Source organism: Mytilus edulis, chromosome 2, assembly GCF_963676685.1.
Source record: "Mytilus edulis chromosome 2, xbMytEdul2.2, whole genome shotgun sequence".
NCBI classification, from domain to species: Eukaryota; Metazoa; Mollusca; class Bivalvia; order Mytilida; family Mytilidae; genus Mytilus; species Mytilus edulis.
The window spans coordinates 68,726,196-68,746,132 of record NC_092345.1 but is presented as its reverse complement, the minus strand read 5'-3'; the positions used below and the strand labels follow the sequence as shown (position 1 = coordinate 68,746,132).

The following is a 19,937-nucleotide window of genomic DNA, read 5'->3' as shown; positions in this document are numbered from 1 at the left end:
CGATAAAATACTGTTGTCTACAGTTGCATTTGATTGTGACATCTTTTCTTTGTCTACAATTAGTGTGTTTGGAAGGAAATGATAAATTATGCATTTTATAAGCTGTACGAAGGTCACAATTTCTTCAACATAGTTGATTCAAGATGATTTTTGTCTAAGTAATATAAGCCATAAATGAGGTACAGCAATAAACCATGTGTTCAATATGCATAGTAGTTCTCGATCATTACAAATTGATATGTCATTGAAGAGACAATACATTTGACAAAGATGATGACTTAATCGATATAGAAATATCATCAAATTACAGAACCAGAGGTTAATTCCAGTACCAAAGAGACCTTGAAAATTGTAACATATAATGTTACACATTCTAAAGGGGTTCAACTATTTGAAAATTAAACACAAGGATTTCAAATAAAATTGCACTTTCATAATAATTGAACGAGAAAAGAAGATTTTTTTTCGAAATAACATGATCTTTAATTCAACATTTGACAGATCTGTGGAAAATAATTGTAGAAATTAGTCGCATGAAAAGAAATTATGTTAACTAAAATAGCTTGATCACTTGCTGTTAGAACAATAATTAAAAGAAGTTGTAAATGGTCAAAATAGCCTTACATAATGACATCTTTTAAGTACAATTACCTGGAATAAAAATACAAATTGTGAAATTTAGTTTAGACCTTTACACTTTATTCTTAGTAAAATAGACAGAATAAGACATCTCATGCATCGTAGGTTTTATGGTAGCGTGTTGCCTCTTGTTAAGCACGTCATTATTAATTGTCTGGCTCAGAGAAACCAAAAGCTTTATGATTAGCATTTGCTCTTCCAGTTAACAAGCATGCAGCATATACCTTGTAAGCTATTACATCAATGTTATGGTTCAGCGCGTCGGTCTAGTAAAACCATGGTGCAATTTAAGTTCAAAAATGTGTTATCGAAATAAATGAAAAAGTAATGTTTTCCTTCACATTGACTCAAGACATAAAAATGTGTATACCAGAATTAGGATTGTACAAATTATTTATAGTTATTGACGATGTGAATAAATATTGTTAGAAAAAGTAAAAATTAATTAACAGCATTTTTGTAGGAATTATTTGTGAAACATTTCTTGGCGACTTGTTTCATGAGGCAGGTTTTGTATTGAAATTACTAAAGAAGAATGACACGAACTTTTTAAAGTTGGATTATTTATGTCATTGCACAAGGACAGTTAGGTACAATGTAATTTGAGAATCATGAATTTCAACCAGACATTGAGAATCAGACTAGAAATATTCAGTTAGACAAATGATATTACTTACCGGAAGTGTCAATTTGTATAATTGTGTTGCTATATTTAATTAGAATCTACTTCATTCATTGCCTCTATCATGATATTAATTAAAAGCCTATTTGACGAAGGTTATGCTTATATTGATGGTGTTTAATAATTAGGTCTTTAATGGTGTGCTTATATAAATGTTCCTTCTAGATTTCTGCCAAGGACTAGCGCATCAAGTATGTGACTGACTTTAACATATCTTTGAGCGATTTTGTTTTCTTATTCTGGTTAATTGACACGAAAGAAAAGCAAAACAACCAACAACATTTAAGAATAAACGAGCAACTATAACATTATTCAAATTCAATTAATAAATTGATTCCAGTTTCTTCAAACATTTTGTTTATCTCTTTTCTTGCTAAGACCTTTTTTTTTTATTCGTATGTTTAAGTTGAATGAAGCATAAACAGGCAAAATAGCATATCAACTTTTATATCAAACCAGCTTATTACTTACACTAAAATATCTATAAAAAAGAAGATGTGGTATGATTGCCAATGAGACAACTGTCCACAAGAAACCGAATTGACACATACATTAACAACTATAGGTCACCATACGGCCTTCAACAATGAGCAAAGCATATGTTGTACTCAAGTTTCAATCCATAAAATATATATGTATAAAACATGAAGACAATAACTTACTTTGTCTGCCAATTCGTTTTGACATCCGATGCCACAATAATTTCAGTGTTATGAGATATGGAGTAGCAGTTTCACATCTATGTTCACACAACGTTGACTGCACACCTCGAGAATGCCCAGTGCTTAATATGACGAAAATTATCAAGATCGTATACAGTGTTTTGTATTTAGTTATGGTCATCACCTGTAACAGAAAAGACAAATTATTGCCACAATGTATAGATTATTAGAGAAAAGTAGGTACTCAGGTTTATCAATTCACATATCTCAATTTACATTGCATTTGATATTGAAGTACTAGTACTTACATATGTACATGTAATTGTGTTTCTTGGGAATTGTATGTTTGTGGCGCTTTTGAAAACCACTAGAGTGTATTTTCATAAAGGATTTCTTTATTAAATGTTATTGCTCGTTTTATAGTACTTACGTCATTAACGAGTCAAACAACTATAAACCAAAAATGTATCACCTTTTCTTCTTGTACTGTTACTTTTCACGCCTATTTCTGTCGCAAATTGAGGACACACATTGACTTAACATGATGACGTATTCATATAACAAAGTCATACAGAAATATATATGGAAGTATCTTTTTTCTGCCATAAAGAGTATAATCAAGTATTATCGTATAGCTAATATAAGTAATATTCAATTACGATGCTAGTTTTCGATTGCTTATTACATGTCACAATGTGACGATATTATCAGATAGAATATTGGATATACTATAATTTATCAATTGATGTTGATTGGCAGTATAAAGGTTTTATAAATACAAATATATGTGATCTCCACAAGCTTGATCAAATCATCTGAACAATCACTTCATAACAAGACACTTGATATTTTTTGTAAATTGCAATGTTATTATATTCTATTTGTGAATCAACTACAATTTGTATTACAACTTCCTTAAATGCTTGAAGATACAAGGCCAGTAAACTTAGTCATTGCTTAATATTCAAATTCAAAATCGCTAGTCGATCGATATATTGATAAAAAGGAGAAAGGATTGGTGTACCGATAAAGGTTCATGTTGACCATTTGGCTAAAATGGCTGCATTTTCACTTCAAATTTACTCTGAGTACAGAAAAACGTGTGCATCTTGAAAAATTTAATGGCATTACATGCCCATGATTAATAAATTTCAAATATTTTCATGTTTTAGAAAAATAAAAACAGGATTTTGCAGTGCACTATTTTTCATTCCTGCAGACGGTGCCAAAATAAACTAAGTTGGCAAGAGGTTTGAGAACTTCCCCACAGGTAATGTGGGCATTGACAATAGATGGACAATAGATAACTGACAATAATTGGTGATTTAAACTGTGTACTTGAGGGGACAATATCAAGTTAAACTCAACTGTTTGATAATTTTATCATTTTCTACATGGACGAACAAACGTGCAATGCAAAATCCAGTTAAGTTTTGAATTTTCTAAATCTTACAAAGAATTTGAATTTTATTTATCTAGGGCATGCTATTATGTGATCAATTTTATATATTTCCTGATACAAAACTTTGTATTTTTCGAAAAACTAAGGATTTTCTTGTCCCAGGAATAACTTACCTTAGCCATTATATGTGGAAACCACTTTCAGGTGAAAAAAAAACTCTTACCTGCTATATATGCGTATTTTGTAACAATATTCCCTAATGTTTTATCAACTTATTAATTCTCCTCGGAGTTTTTTTTTTTTTTTTACTTTTTTCGTACTAAATACTATAAAAAGGTATAAATGAAACCCTTGATATTATAATTCTATTCCGTTCCAAAAAGTATGTGACAAGGATAAACCCTTTTTAATTACTTTTCCGTTTATTATATCGTTTATTCTTCTTAAACGTATTTCTATATATTTCATTGGTAATAGTATTTCATGCTGATATCTTTACAATATATTTCAAATAAAGCAGTCACATTTCAAAATTGTCATTGCGTTCTATCAGTTTTCTTACATATTCTTACTGATATACATTATGGCATCAAAACATGATCGGTACATGCTTTGTCATTGCAGAAAGCATTGTTGTGACTTAGTGAACATTTACCTAGATGATGTTCATAACAGTAACACATATTATGTTTACACAGCATTGTTGCATTGTTATTAAAATAATTTCATCTAGTTTGTTGTTACCTCTAATTTATTTTCCTTTGTGGATAGGACTTGATTGTTTCATATCGCTTCTCAGCCTGTCTAGACCTGTTTTTTTTTTGTTTAAAAAATCTGTCTGTTTGGGATATTTAATGCTTGTTCTTTGATTATGAATCTAGTATTTGTTTACGAAAGAACATGTGTGTTGACATATTTATGTCTTTTATGGTTAATTGTTTTATGACTGGTGTCACATTTCTTGTATTTTACATTTCCATAACTCATTAACGGTTAAAATTGAAATTGAGGAAAATATGTCTAGTTCAATAGACTGATATACAATATAAACACATACAATCACCTACGCTAAAATATTTGCCTTTTAGATATACGTCTTGATATAACTGCAATTGATCTACTATCTCATTGATATGTTTAATATTTTACTAAGACGTCTTTTAATATTTGTAAAAAAATAGTGACTCTTAACCTAAATGACTTGAAATAACAAACAAATCTGTTTATCTAATATATATTTTTTAAGCTGAGCATGCGACGTTCAGAACAAAGATATTGTCTTTTTCACAAATGTAGGCGAAGAAGACATCAGATATGTTTTAAATATCAATTAACGTTTGAAAAAGATGCCCTTTCGACAAAAAATACCCTTTGAGTGATATAAATCCAAAACCAAAGACCAGCATTGTTGCGCTGATAAAAAGGACCAATGGTAAAGTTTGGAACGGAAAGGAATCAAATGTATGCCCGAAGAAGATACATTCCTTGATTTGAAATGATTCGACATTAAGAAAAATAAATTTGAAGAAAACACTATCTGTATTTACTGAAGTACCACCCAAGTAATGGCTATGGTGCTCAAAATAAGTTACAAAGACAATAGCAATCAAAACCAAGGAGTAAACAAAGACTCACAAAACCAAAGGACATTTACATTTACAACAGTTATAAATAATAAATAAGAAACAACACGAACTCCACTAAAACCCGGGAGTGAAATCAGGTAAAATATGAAACAAATTTAATTAATTTAAGGTAAATGTTTTCTCAATTTTGTATTCTATTTGCATAACACACATTTGTTTTGACATTTGCGATAAGCTAGGATACTTGATTTATGGAAAAGATATTACGTGTTGGACAATCGTAATTCCTTCTGTTTTCAGCTTTGAGCAAAAACAACATGGCTACCACTGATGGTGTATAATCACTATGGTAAGAATAGGCCCTCGTACCTTGAAACTAGCAAACTATATTTTTTATAAGAGTTTTGTAAATTATATAAGATTTGATTTTGTTCTTCCGGGTGACGTTCCTTTTATCAGTTATAACTAATAAAGCTAAGGTAAAAGTTGATATCCACAATACCGGTGGGAGATAATACGTGATGTCACATAGTAGGATTCTGTGAAGCAAATGAAGTACAACAACTTAAATTGAAGAAAGATAAATTATAAAATTATTCTTCAGAGACATTAATAGTATTATTGCACTATGTCTCTTAAGATTTCCTTTATCTTGACAGAAGTAGTGGATATATTGATGAATTGAAGGAAATTGAGTTTAAATAGAGTGTAATGATTCACTGGTAAATGAACTTAATTTCGAACTTCAATCCCACAATAATTATAAAGATATCGTATGATAGAAAATTTAAAAGCATAGAGTCAGGATCTTGTTAAGAACTTTCAATATGATCGGTCATAAAAATAAAATGTTGATATTGTGGATGTTTAATACTAAACTCAACTTTGGATCGAATGCACTTTATGAATGACGTCACATGTATGTAAGCAATGTTTACTCAAGTGACTTCTCAGCAGAAAGTTTAATCGAATGTTTAAGGACATCTTTGAAATAGAAAAGGGTTTGGAAGCAGATGAAGAAATGTTCACTATTTGTGACTTTGTGAAACTTCAGTTGGAATGCAGTCACCCTTTTTAGTCTAGTTTAGTCAGCAACAATTGCAGAGAAACAAAAAAGTGTGGCACCACACTAGTCAGCGATGATAAAAAGTGCATGTTAGAGAGGTGTCTTATTGGCACTCATACCACATCTTCTTATATCTATGTAATCGACGTTTAAATTTATATTTGGAACTTAAAATTAATCATGCTTGACTATAATTGAGTTGTACAGTTGGAAATTTTGTAAATAATACTGTAAAAGCAGAAATTTTCGTGAAGGATTTAATTTCGCTTAGTAGTAGAAAGAAAATATATCCACGAAATTAAAACTTCAACTTAAATTTAACCTCCATATTATATTCCTTCGATTAAATAGAAACCACTAAATGAAATCCCCATGAAATCTTAATAGAGTCAAAACCACGAAATATTAACCACACGAAAATGATTGTTTATACAGTTACAACATGTCGGATATTAGTTTAATTTGCTTCTTCTTTATCAATTCTTAATATTCCATAGTGTGTGGTACGTACTTTTGTTTTTCTGTTTGTCTTTTTTTATTTTTAAGTATATCATTGTCAGTTTATTCTCGATTTATGAAAATAAATGTCCCTATTGTTTAAAAACGGCTGTTTACTGTTAAAGTTTATTGGCATAACTTCATTGTAAAGTTACAAAAACCTTGTTAATATTTACAACAATTTGACATAACAAAAAACATTCTCACACGTTGTTTCGCGTTTATCATAACAAAATGGTATCAATGACATAGTGTCAATACATTGTGAAAATTGACATATTTGTAGAGCAAAGACATGTTTTACATACCGGAAACAAATCGAACAAATTAAGAATGGAAAAAATCAAGAAAACTTATTTTGAAGAAGTAATGTAGTTGAATATGCGTATAAGTAAAGAAATTACTACTTAAAGGCCAGGGGTACTAGTTGTCAAATTCATGTCCACCGATTTGACTCAAATTCTCATATTTGATTAAGAGCAATGTAACACATTTATCCAAACTATAAAATGTAAAAACATATCCAATTTACAGGTCACGGGCTCGATGATATGTAACTTCGTTTCGTGTGTATTTTAGTCTAGAAGCCATCTTAATAACTATCGAGTTGACATCCGAAGATCTCCGATGGTCATATAAGCGATATAAACATAAATACAGATATAAATTTATTAAGCGAACTCATGCAAATGATTTTTTTTCTAGGTTTGTTTTATGTCATATTAAACATGTAGATTATTACAAGCAAAGAAATAAAATCTAAAAAATGAAATCTTAAATTAGACAAGACGGATAATGTTTATGTAGACGTGAAGATCCAAATGTCCGTTTTATTCAACATCTATCTACCAATGTTTGAATATCGAGCAATATTAGTCACATTCGCAGATTTTTTTAAATGTCTTCTTAAGATACATTCACAGACCCCTCACAAAAAGACGAAAACAATTAAATTATGACATTCTATATTCGAACTATTTTCTGATAAGGTTCTCAAATATCAGTTGTTGAAAACGAAGAAAAAATCATTTGTAAAGATAACACAAACTGTATAAAACATAATCGTTATCGAATACAGTGATAAATCTATGTTCATACGTGTAACAGTCTTTATACAATTGAAAGTAGTTGCGTATGCCGGAACACTTTACATAGCATAAAAAAAGCTTCAGTTTTTGTTTAAAGATATGCCGATTTTCTTTTCACATAAGAAGAATCTAACAAAAAAAACTTACCATATCGGCACAACTGATATAAATATTCCGAATAAAACTACTGGATTATTGCACAATTTTTCTCATTATGTAACAATTTGTATATTCATGATAAGCTATTTTTCTTTAAACATAAAACGCATGTCGCCTACATTGTGACTTCAATTCTTATCTGTGCTCCGCCTATTTGTATAAAATTTGCACTTCTAAGGTAAAATTGTATCATTTTTTTTAGTATAGAAGCGAACGAATTTGTTTTGTTTTATTTATTTGCGATGCTTAATTGTCACTGATAGCTTCAATTCGATGAGATGTCAATTGTCTATAATATCCTTTGAATGTGATACTATGAAGATAATATCTAACATTGAAAATGTTCTGTTTTACTGACGTTGACTATAAAAAGAACAGAGTGTTTTACATGTATGGTGTAACATAACGTCCAAGAACAAACATTAAGTCAAAATTGATGTGTATTGTTCTAAAACATTTAATTTTTTTGTTGGCAATGTAACTGAACACCTAAATACGCTTTAAACTAAGGACAGCTGACAACTTGACTGGTGAAACCATCCAGAACGAAATGTTCATCTGTATGGACATCGAACCATTGATGAACAGTTAATTTACAGAAAATAAACGCTACTGATGAGTCTTGAAAACGGAGTGCACGTCTGATGTACCGAGTTTTTAAAATTGTTAACGTTGGTGATTTTTTACCATGAAAAATAGAAAAGAGCGATAACTGTCATCATTTAAGTTGTGGCACTGAATTCAGGTGAACAATAGTATGTATGTATCAATTGGTGTTTCTAATTTCAATGTACTATTATTCAGAAAAATATAGCTTCACTCATGAATAATACGCTAATAGTTCACGTCCATGTACGTGTAGTTCAGTATTATGAAAGTTAAGAGGAACAAATATTAGATTGAACAGAGCCTGACATCTGCTATAATCGAAAACTCAGCAGACATCTACTCAGAATTGATCAACATCTATTTCAGATCTCTAAGAAGGAGAGTTGAAGTATTACCATTTCTGATCATTAATGAACATAATGAGTATTAACAAGATATGGACACTTATTTGTATTTACCTTGCTGACAAATTATACAACATAATCTTCTGATCATTAATGAACATAATGAGTATTAACAAGATATGGACACTTATTTGTATTTACCTTGCTGACAAATTATACAACATAATCTTCTGATCATTAATGAACATAATGAGTATTAACAAGATATGGACACTTATTTGTATTTACCTTGCTGACAAATTATACAACATAATCCTTGGCAATTTGATTACAATAATTGTGATTTATTTTAAGCTTTAAATGTACTTGCACCGTTTTTAAAATATTCCATCAGGAATAAACCATAATACACTAAGCCTTGATCTTGAATTACAGTGTCATTGTTGCAATAAATTCCTTGATTAAAATTCCAGACTAACAGTTATAATACTGATCTAGCAAATTGAAGCTTTGTATGACAATGTGATTCTGGTGAATCTACAAAAGCACCTTCCACGGATTTATATTAATAATAAAAATCAAGAATCTTTCCTTCAAGACTGACATAATATATGAAATGAAATATATTGGAATTCAAAGTTCTAATCACGTATAATGCATATCTTATTTATTTTTATAAAATTTATAAATCCAAAATGGGATGAAGCGACTTCTTCGCTCTTGAAAAGACGAAACGTATCGAAATTGCTGTTTTTATACCTCAATGTAACCACCGTGTCCATGTTCCAAATATTATCTTTAATGTTTAATAAAAGATTTATAAAAACAATGTATCCACTAATTCATTTCCTCCTGCACAAAACACATAACCAATGAGTTATGTATATTTTTTCTATCATAATGATTATTGACGCACCTATTGTTTTAACCTTGATTAGTATCTTGTGAATAGATTTATATGATTCATTCATCGGTCAGCTGCTGTTATCTGAAATGAACGAAAAGATACGAAGAGGGCAACCATAAACCATTACTTACAGAAAGACAGCAAGGATCAAAGCGTAAAGTAAAAAAGATGAAATAACAAGCAACTGTTAATACAAAAACACCAAATAATAAGAAAACAAAGATTTAAAATGTAGAAACACCCATTATCTAGAATAAATATAAGTGCTCCGTTGTTTAAACTCGACAAAAGTTACGTTGGTCAAACCAGAATATAAGTTGTGTTTGGTATTCCTTTTTACAATATGACATGACTCTGTGTTTATACATCCCGCCATTGTGTTATTGTTCTATGAAATAGTTTTTGTATTGTTACATTTCATTTATGCTAATATGTTTTGTCTATATGCATTTTTGTGTTTATTTAATACAAATCACGTTGTTCTGTACTTTAACATCCATTCATTGTGTCCTAATAATATTTGTTTACATATTTTTAGTGATGAAGATAATAACACAATGTTGACTATTGTATCCCTATTTTGACATTTTTTCCTAGTATGTCTATTTGTTTTGTTCACATATCGTTGTCAATATAATGGAATTGTATGCGGTTGTCTTACAAGAGAGAGGTTTAACTAGCTATAAAACAAGGTTTAATCCACAATTTTCTTCCTAAGAAAAAAGCCTGTACCACTTCAACAATAGGACAGTTGTTGTCCTTAGGTTTGATCTGGTTGAGCTTTTGAGTTTGCCATTTGATTAGGGACTTTCCGTTTTGAATTTCTCTATGAGTTCATTATATTTGTGATTTGACCTTTGTCGGTAGTAAAGACTGGATGTTGGCTACATGGTTATTGTCACATACTGCATGACAGTAAACACAAACCACTCAATTTATATATTTTAGTATATTTTCTAAAGAAAGATCATAGTATTTACGTTTATCGTTCCTATTACAAATAAAGACTCATTTTTCTTGAATTTAAAAGTGAGAAATACATGTTTCAAGCGCAACAAATTCGAATGTTGTGTACGCTTTTGCATAAGGCAACGTTCTAAGATCGTATGCACTGTATTAGATAAATAGAAAACATATAAATCCAAGTCTGATTCATACAGTCAATGAATGGGTTGTCTAAAATTTTGTTTTGACTCTTGATAAGCAAAAATGTTGGTAACTTGAAGAAGTTTCGTACAGCATTCTACAAACATGGTTATTAAACGCTGTTCATGAGGATACCTTTTGCATTTTGATATCCACAAGACTATTGGCAGTCGCAGTGGAACACCAAAGAAATGGTTGTTTATTTAAATAAACTGTAAATCTCTATACTTGTTTGTAGAATAGCAGTACACAATCGGTCTAGTTCTTTGCGTATCTCTGCTAATTTTGAGACATTTTGCTAATTTAAGTGTATGATAATTTATTAAGATAATGGAATATTAGTGCTTATTGTATAATATACGTTGTACCTTTTTTAAAGATCTATAAATTTCCTAGTTCAATAGAGATGTTAATCATTTATTAAAACCCTTTGTGAACTTCATACACACAACTAACTGTTAAAGTAACTGAAACTTATCTCGATCCTATACACAAATTGACGGTGACATTGGTTTTTTCTCAACAAACGTAATTTAGCAGCAGCAAAATATGAGTCATGGTAATATTGTGTTAAAAACAGTGACCATTTAAACATTTGTAGAGCAAAACTAAGACCATATATACAAGAAGATGTGGTATGAATGCCAATGAGACAACTCTCCATCCAAGTCACAATTTGTATAAAGTAAATCATTATAGGTCAAAGAAAGGTCTTCAACACGGAGCATTGGCTCACACCGAACATCAAGCTATAAAGGGCCCCGAAAAATGACTAGTGTAAAACCATACAAAATTGAAAACCAATATCTAACCTATATAAAAAAACGAGAATCGAAAAATACTTTTGAACCACATTATCTAATGACAAAATGAGAACATATCATTTTAAAACTAACAACACATCTGGCAAATGATGAATGAAATAATTTCAAGAAGTTTTGAAAGAAACAAGTTCCAATTCTTGAACTTCAAAACATCTTTGTTTAAAAAAAGAAACGAGGATTCGTTATAAATTCGTATAAATAAATTTTATACGAATTTTGCTTGTTTATTTTCTCTATATTAAATAAGTAGGGGAAATCTGGCTTAATAAGTCAAACAAGAAAGTTAATGTTAAAAGATGATGTCATGCAATACTAAATTGATTCACTTGGGAAATATTTTCGCATTTTAAAATCATTAAATAATATTCAAGACTTTTCACACCTACTTGTCGGTCAAAATGTTGCTCTTGCTGTTTTACCGTGATAAATTTTGTAATGCTCTTATTTAAGTTCAAAGACATTGCATTTCTTACTATGTCATTTTGTCCAGGGTGATTGAACTTTCTCATGAATAAATCATATTATTAATAATTTTACATCTCACTTACTTTCAATTTTTTTTTTAAAGAAAATGAATAGAAATCTCATTTAAGAAATGAAGTAAAAAAAAATGTATTTTCTGTTTTGTTAATTTATTTAACTACTATGACATTTTCATCTGAATACTCCCAGTGAGATATCCTTCAATTTACACTATTGCATTGTCTGATTAATACTTTAATTTTAACAAAATCACTTCAAAGACAGATGCAGAGGCAATTTATTGCTTTAAACGGAAATCAATTGAGCTTGACTGTAATTGAATGAACACATTTTATTTTATAACGCATTAATGCTATACTACTGAAACAGTATAAGTGGCCAATGGAATTAACTAATTAAATAAAGTGTTTTTGAGAAGAAAGTGATATATTTCAATTTTATCAGAATACTGATTGAAATGAAGGTTTTAGTGATTGTATTCCAATGAATACATTTTTACCAGAAGTATACAAACAAAAAAACAAGGAACACTTCAAAAATGATTAAAAAGAACTTTAGACTTAAAACAATAAGAATCTGAAACGAAAAGCCAAAAGATAAACAAAACAGATGCCAAATACTTTAATAGAATAAACAAATATGCAAGCTTCATAAACATCAATAGAGGGGTGATTTAAAACGTATATAGAATCGTAATCAATATATGAAAACGTTATAATCATATTAATGCATATGTTAAAAGCAGTCTTGTCTAATGCATTAATGTAAAATAAAAAGATGGCTTCATACATCACTCCTAGAAAGTTATAATTATGTTGGACATTCCTCACTGCTACAGCTAATAAGGTACATGAATATTGTTTTAAAATAACTTGTGTTTTTCGATTTTGAACATTTCAACATTATTTATCAGTGTTCAATTGTAATGCAAAAACAACTATGTAATTCTTTAGATCATATTATCTCAGCTAGTGCTTAATATAGCCCTTGAATTCTTATTTCTTTCGTTAAATATTACAAAACAATGTCCTAATGATTTTTCTAAATGTTCACAAAGGTACAAAAATTGACTCCGAGTGGTTGCTCTTCCATCTAAATATAAATAAATGATTTAAATAAATGATCTAGCGGTGGCTGTAAATTAAAAACAAAATTTGCTAAAAAGTCTGAGATTAAACGAACATTATATCCATGAAAAGTCCTCGAGTTAACCCAACATTTTAGACGAATTCCTACTGCGTGTTTCATTTAGATTTGAATTTTTCAAAAAATCTAAGTGTTTTCTACCATAAGAAAAGAATATTTAGCGGTATTATGCCAAACAAATTCACGGTCCTCATTGCTGTTCAACTTCCTGTTTTACTCGGCCTTCTTAACTGTTTTATTCGAGCATCACTTGGGGGTCTATTTGTAGACGTACAAAATGTTAAGCATGATATATATGATGAGTTTATCTAAATAAATAACACAATCAGTTGTTCCACATGACATTCTTTGGAATCCTAATCAGGTTTATTGTCACTTGCACTAGTAGGTATTGCTATATATGTTTGTTCCTTCTTTAAATCATCGTTGACTTTAAAGCGGCTTCTGATTTAAACTATAATTTTTTAATCAGTGTTTATCTGTTGTGATATTTAATCATCACTTAATATAATAGTGTATTAAATAGAAAGATGTTCTTCCTTAGGATGGTCACACTATTAAAACATGTGAAGACAGACGCACCCAATATTTATTGATATAGTGTTGGAATGAATTATACACTAAAAGGTTACTTGACAAGTTTGCGTAGTTTAAGAAAGATATTTAAATCTATATAATCAGCATTTGTCGTGTATTGATAAAGCACTTAACCCAAAAGTATTTTAAATTCATCTTTTTTTTGGTATGACGAAAAGGTCACATAATTATTTCTTAAACTAAATGATACTTATAGAGTAAAAATCTTTTTAACAAGATGATATTCTGGTAGTAATTAAGTCATAAAATGGGACATAAAAAAAAAGACGCATGCCAGTGCCAGGAAAGACAAGTGAACACTATAAAGTATATCATTTTATGAAGCCTTCATAAGACTCATCATAGACGCTCAGATCTAAATAGTTATAAATCTAAACAAGTACAAAGTTGAAGAGCATTGATGACTCAAAATATACATAAAAATACATCATGTTTATTTTTTGGTTTTTTTTATCGGAAAGTTAGTAAAAAACCAATTACAAAAGAAAGACAACAAACTAATAAATATATGTTCCATACACATTGACACCATATCTGTCGTCTGAATAATCATTTATTGCTATGCTGGTATCATCCGTATCATACTAGTCAGAGACAATAGTAAACAGACATCAGAGCCAGAAACAGAAGAAATTCGGAAATAGGTCAGAATGGCTTAACATTGTACCAGAAAATAAGAAATTATGACTACGATAAAATTTTGACAGCAAAATGGACATAAAAAATTACGTTTTTGATGTAAAGGGATTTAAAGTGTTACACTTAGTTGAAAAATTGCCGCGGTGAAGCACAAATGTATGTAACTACACATACTAGTAATAGGTCAAGTGTAATTAACGGATTCGTCTTTATTCCTAGTTGTCAGTTGTCTATCAAATCAGCATTACTATGAAAAAAAATCTAAATATGTTTTGCATGCATTCAGCCTCATAACAAAACTAGTACAAATCAAGTTGTCTGGCAATTCAGTAAGGACTCTTAGTATCCATTAGACGACAAACATTGTTGAGTCATAGTAAAACTACAAATTGAATATTTTCAAAATAAAAAAGTAACTGCATAAAATCTAATTTACTAATTATCATCAAAAGACACTCTTCGGACAATAACAAGACTCATAGATACCAGGCTGATAATTTTGTTCCGCAGACGTACCATTCTCCTTCAAAAAACATATCAACGAAGCTCGAGTCATAACAGTTTTAAAGCAAAAATGTATTCAGATGAAGATCATTGAGGACGAAAACTTTCGAAGCAGTTTTGCAGGTAATGTTTTTTAAACAGATAAATCATTTCAACACGTAAGGCTGATAACTGGTCTGGTTAAACCGGGGGGGGGGGGGGTGGGGTGTTAAGACCAGCTGAGGCATCTAACTAGTGATTGTAAAAACAATCAGGGATACAAGACATATGATTTGTACAACATACACGAGTTCTGTTTTCGAAAGACTCATCAATGATACTTGAAACCAAATAGTAAGATGGCAGTGGCAATAACAAGTAAAAATTTGAAGATAATTGATGGACAGAAAACTCAGAAATATTTTGCGAAATGCAGCTACAGTGATCAAATCCAGGGAACAAAATCCTACCTTACATAACTTACAAACAATAAGTTGTTTAGTATTGCCTTATTATTGAGATTAAAATTAGAATTAAAAACAACATAACAGACATTAACGTTATTTCCAATTTGACAAATATCCTGTTCCCCGAAAAATGTATTTTCATCGATTTTTTTCAGAATTGTTTAATTGATATTTTACTCAAATTGTAAGTCGTTTTTGTAGGTTTGATGATTTTTTGGAGAATTATGAACACAATAAAGTCTAATCGGTAGAAGATATTATAATCAATAAAATTAAAAAGTCTTGTTTTGAAAATGGCACCCTCTATGACGTATCTGATTGTAAACATTTCATTTATAAGCAAAGCGTCACGTTCCATATCTGTTTGCGTGCAGACATTATGGTGGTTTCACGATTTTTCAGAAAATAACTGCATGTATGAAGTTTGTAGTAAATTCTCTGACCAATACACGCAATACTCACTGATGGTCAATTATCTTTATGACAATATGAAGGAAACAAAAGTGTAACCTTCCGTTTGCTTAATGGTAGTTTTTATAACGTAAAAAACTAATGATTTATCTGAACGTGTATGATCTGTCGCACATATCATCACGAACCGACACAGCCATGCATTTCAAAAGTGACTAGTAACGATACTAATCAATAAAATAGAAAGGGTTTGGTCACCAAATATTTAACGAAAGAAGAGGATAATCATGAAATACATTACGAAATATAAAATCATTATAGCATTGGTAGGCCTTATATATGGCAATGTCTCTATACGTTTTTGAGCGTAAGTGAGGTGTAAACTGTTGACAAATATAATGCCTTCCATGTTAAAGTTAACATAGATCATGCCATGATAGAATTATTCCGATTCTTATAGAAAAAAACACTTTTATACTTCGATTCGGACTTATAAAACGCGTTCAAAACGTATTCATTTTAATTTGACAAAACACGTTATAGAAAATAAACCGTTTCATGATGAACAAGTGAAGAGATACACGAGAACTTACTTTTAGAATGATTTGATTTGATTTCATAGCGAGCAGCACCAAAACAAATGTCCATTTTTATTTTCGGCGTTGTTCAAATCACAACTAACGTAAATGTGACGTAAATCAAGTTCATAGCGCGTTCTTCTTTTGCCTTAAAATCAAAGCAATATTAATTCCATTTTTTTGTATCGAAATAAGAACATAGCTTTGTTTTCAAAGAAAAAAATAAACGTCCTATTAGCATTTATATGATATTATATATCAATCTGTAGAAGATTGCAAGAACCAACATATATGCCTCAGGAAAACAAATAAATGGTAGATACCAACATAATGGGGTCATAGATTCTCAGAGAGTAGGTAGAATAACACATGTAATCGTGTGATAGTAATTATAACAATAATGAGCTTCAGTAAAACATACAAAGAGGTGGCATTATTAAAGGATTGGGTTAATATCTTATGCCTTTGCATTATAGTCCCATTATAGTGTAGTTATTTTAGTCAGAATATGATGTTTACTATAGAATAAAAATGCAAAAGTTCATGTTTTTGTGCAAACTTCAATCAGTCGGTATTAATATCGTCATTGTCATCTGGTTGACATTGTGGCCAATAATTAATTTTCTGATCAAGAGATTGGAAAGTCTTCTAATAGTGTGTTGCTCTAAGGGCTATCCACTTCATGACTAAATAACAAAAATAAATACATTCAACCTAAAATTTCACCACTTTATTTATAAAAAGACCTTCATATACAATACATACCAAAAACAGTAGCTCATATACATGATGGAGAACTAGATCTAATGAAGCAAACAACAGTGTTTGAAATATTATGCATATATTTGCACGCATGCAACCCCCTACAAACGAGTTCATTTTAACCCAAATGAAATATGTACGGTGATACCATTACATTCAAGACCTTAATTCGTATCTTACTTGATTTTAAAAAAATTGAGCTGTTCAGAATACTTGTGGAAAAAGCTAATGTAACTCGAGTATAGGAAAATATTTTAAGGTTTCAATATGTTATTCAAATAGCTCACATCGCTTGTCATTGTGCAAAACATTATTCAGTAGAGTTTGAAAAACAAAATGATATTATAAACATTGATCTTCCTACACGTTGTGTGTATATTACTACTTAAGGTTAACTGTACATGGATGATGATGGTTTCTTAAAAATGTATTTAGCATGCCCACTTAAATGATGTCATACTTTTATAGAACACATATTAAGTTGGCACAACTGCATATTGACTTTAATACTAGTCCCCTGGTATTGATGTTCCTGACGTGCTATGTATATATCCAATTTCAAAAACTATTTGCTTTAATTGAACCTCATATAGATTATTCCAGAAATACTTCGATAGAACGAAAACCTTTTTTATGTTTACTGTGTGACCTTCAAACGATATTCTTTTAATCCTGAAAATGCATGTCTAGCAGCTCATGTAATCTTTATTATTTGTATTCAGAGTCCTTAAAAGAGGGACGAAAGATACCGAAGGGACAGTCAAATTGATGCTATTTGCTATGCTATTTGCTATATGCTATGCTAATTGATGCTATTTGTCGAAATATAATTGAGATATTGGTTGAGTTAAAACCACCACTTTCTTGACCTCACATCCTCAATTCCAACGAGTTTCTTAATTCTCTTATTGCAGGCTACCGATGTTAAATTCCATGTGGAGTGTCTACAAAGTCATTTGTTCTTAGTATCAGAATGAATCATGAATGAACTGGCCGGTGACAATACCTAAGTTTATGCAGAAAAAAACCCAGGACAAAGATTGTTTTTCAAACCAAAATTAAGCAGGAATATTTTTGCTGATATTTGTTTGTCTTTTGACTATTTTTATTGCATGGTCACGTTATCTGTCGATGTAAAGCAGCATCTGATCCGATTTCTTTCGATTCATTTCGCATTTTCTTTAGTTATTGATTATAATAATAATACATATTTTCTTGTTTGTTTGTATGTACATTTTTATTATTATGTTTGTATTCGATTGTAAATAATTAGACCTTTTAGCATTAATACTTAGAGAAAACAATCGGTTTCATATCATATTCTATCAAATATACATCATATATCAGTGGTTAATTATATTCGAATGTCGACATATATATTTGTCAAAAGAAATAGAGTATTTACATATTAAAGAGATCACTAGAGGTGCTTCTAGAAATAACGTTCGCAGGTGATTTCAAAGGGAAAGTCGTCCATATTTCAGTGGTAGAGGTTGGAAAGTATGTTTTGCGTCATGATTGATAGAGTTTGTATCGTGCACAATTATGGTAGCAATAAATGTATTTTCTTTCTTCATATTTTAGTCCCCGAGGGTATCATCAGCTCAGTAGTCAGTACTTCGGTACTGACATGATTTAACAAACCTTTCTAAAATTGAATGTTTATAAATTTTAAAATTTTTAAGAAACTAAGGATTCAACTCCCTCAGGCAATGTTGATTTTAGATGAATTTGGCTATTTATTTTAGGTATTTTTGACATATAGCTCTATACGGTTTCGGTACTTATGTATCCTCGGTTTTCAAATGTTTGGCTTTGAGCATTCCTGATGAAGGTAAATCCAGAAAAGCGCTTCGGACGCATTTAATTATCAAACGTGTTGTTTTCAATTTGTATAGTATTAAGTAAACAACTTCACTGCTGTTGATGAGTTATCAATACAGATACAATATGTGTATTATACGTCAACAATAGGCAAATGTCTATGCAGACTATGTCTTACAGCAAAACAAGTAGTAGCGAATGAACTTTTGTTGTTGATAAACGAAAATTAATAAAGATACAAGGCTTTTAACCGATGATAAAAACAAATTGCATGCCTCACAATATTGAGCAATTTATATTGTATATTTAAATATAGATAATACAATCGCATAACTTTTCCCCTGAAGAAAAATTACATTGATTGAGTAGATATAAAAGAGTAAAAACATCCAAAATGGTGTCAATTTTTAATAAGCTTTGTTTCACACATTAACTGTCAATTTCTCCACCAATTATTGATTGGTCATGTTTAATTTATTCACTGTTCAAAGTTCTGTTATTTCTATTTCGCCTGGTTAGATAGTATTACACAAAATGTATGTCCCATTAGGTTGTCCAAGGTTATTGTATAAGATAGTTGATACAAGATTTATGGGTAATCAAGCAACAAACTGGGATATAATTATTTTAGTATAGTGTATAAAATATTCACTTCTGATTCATGATGGTATATGTTTTTATAATCAAATATGTTGATTGCAGTGCAGACATATACCTCTAAAAGTCAAACAACTAATCAAGTATTGTAAATAGGCTAAACATAATATATTAAAAATTGTAATATCACAACCCAATAATTGTATTTATATAACTTGACATGTATTTTGAAGAAAAAAAATAATTTTGTTTGTTTCTGATAAAGGTGATATGTTACGTGTTTAGCACTCTAGGTGAAAATCAGTCTGACATTTAAAGTTAATTTTTTCGATTTTTTA

At 30.1% G+C, this 19,937-nt stretch overlaps 1 protein-coding gene across 2 annotated transcripts in view; it reads right to left on the bottom strand.

Moving 5' to 3' along the window:
- LOC139512759 (uncharacterized) overlaps positions 1 to 19,937 on the bottom strand; it is a 47,456-nt gene that overhangs the window by 14,572 nt on the left and 12,947 nt on the right. For both annotated transcript variants that reach the window (XM_071300629.1, XM_071300630.1), the window contains exon 2: positions 1,984 to 2,167. In XM_071300629.1, the coding sequence (XP_071156730.1) occupies positions 1,984 to 2,167 (184 nt within the window). The remainder of the gene's footprint in view (positions 1 to 1,983; positions 2,168 to 19,937) is intronic.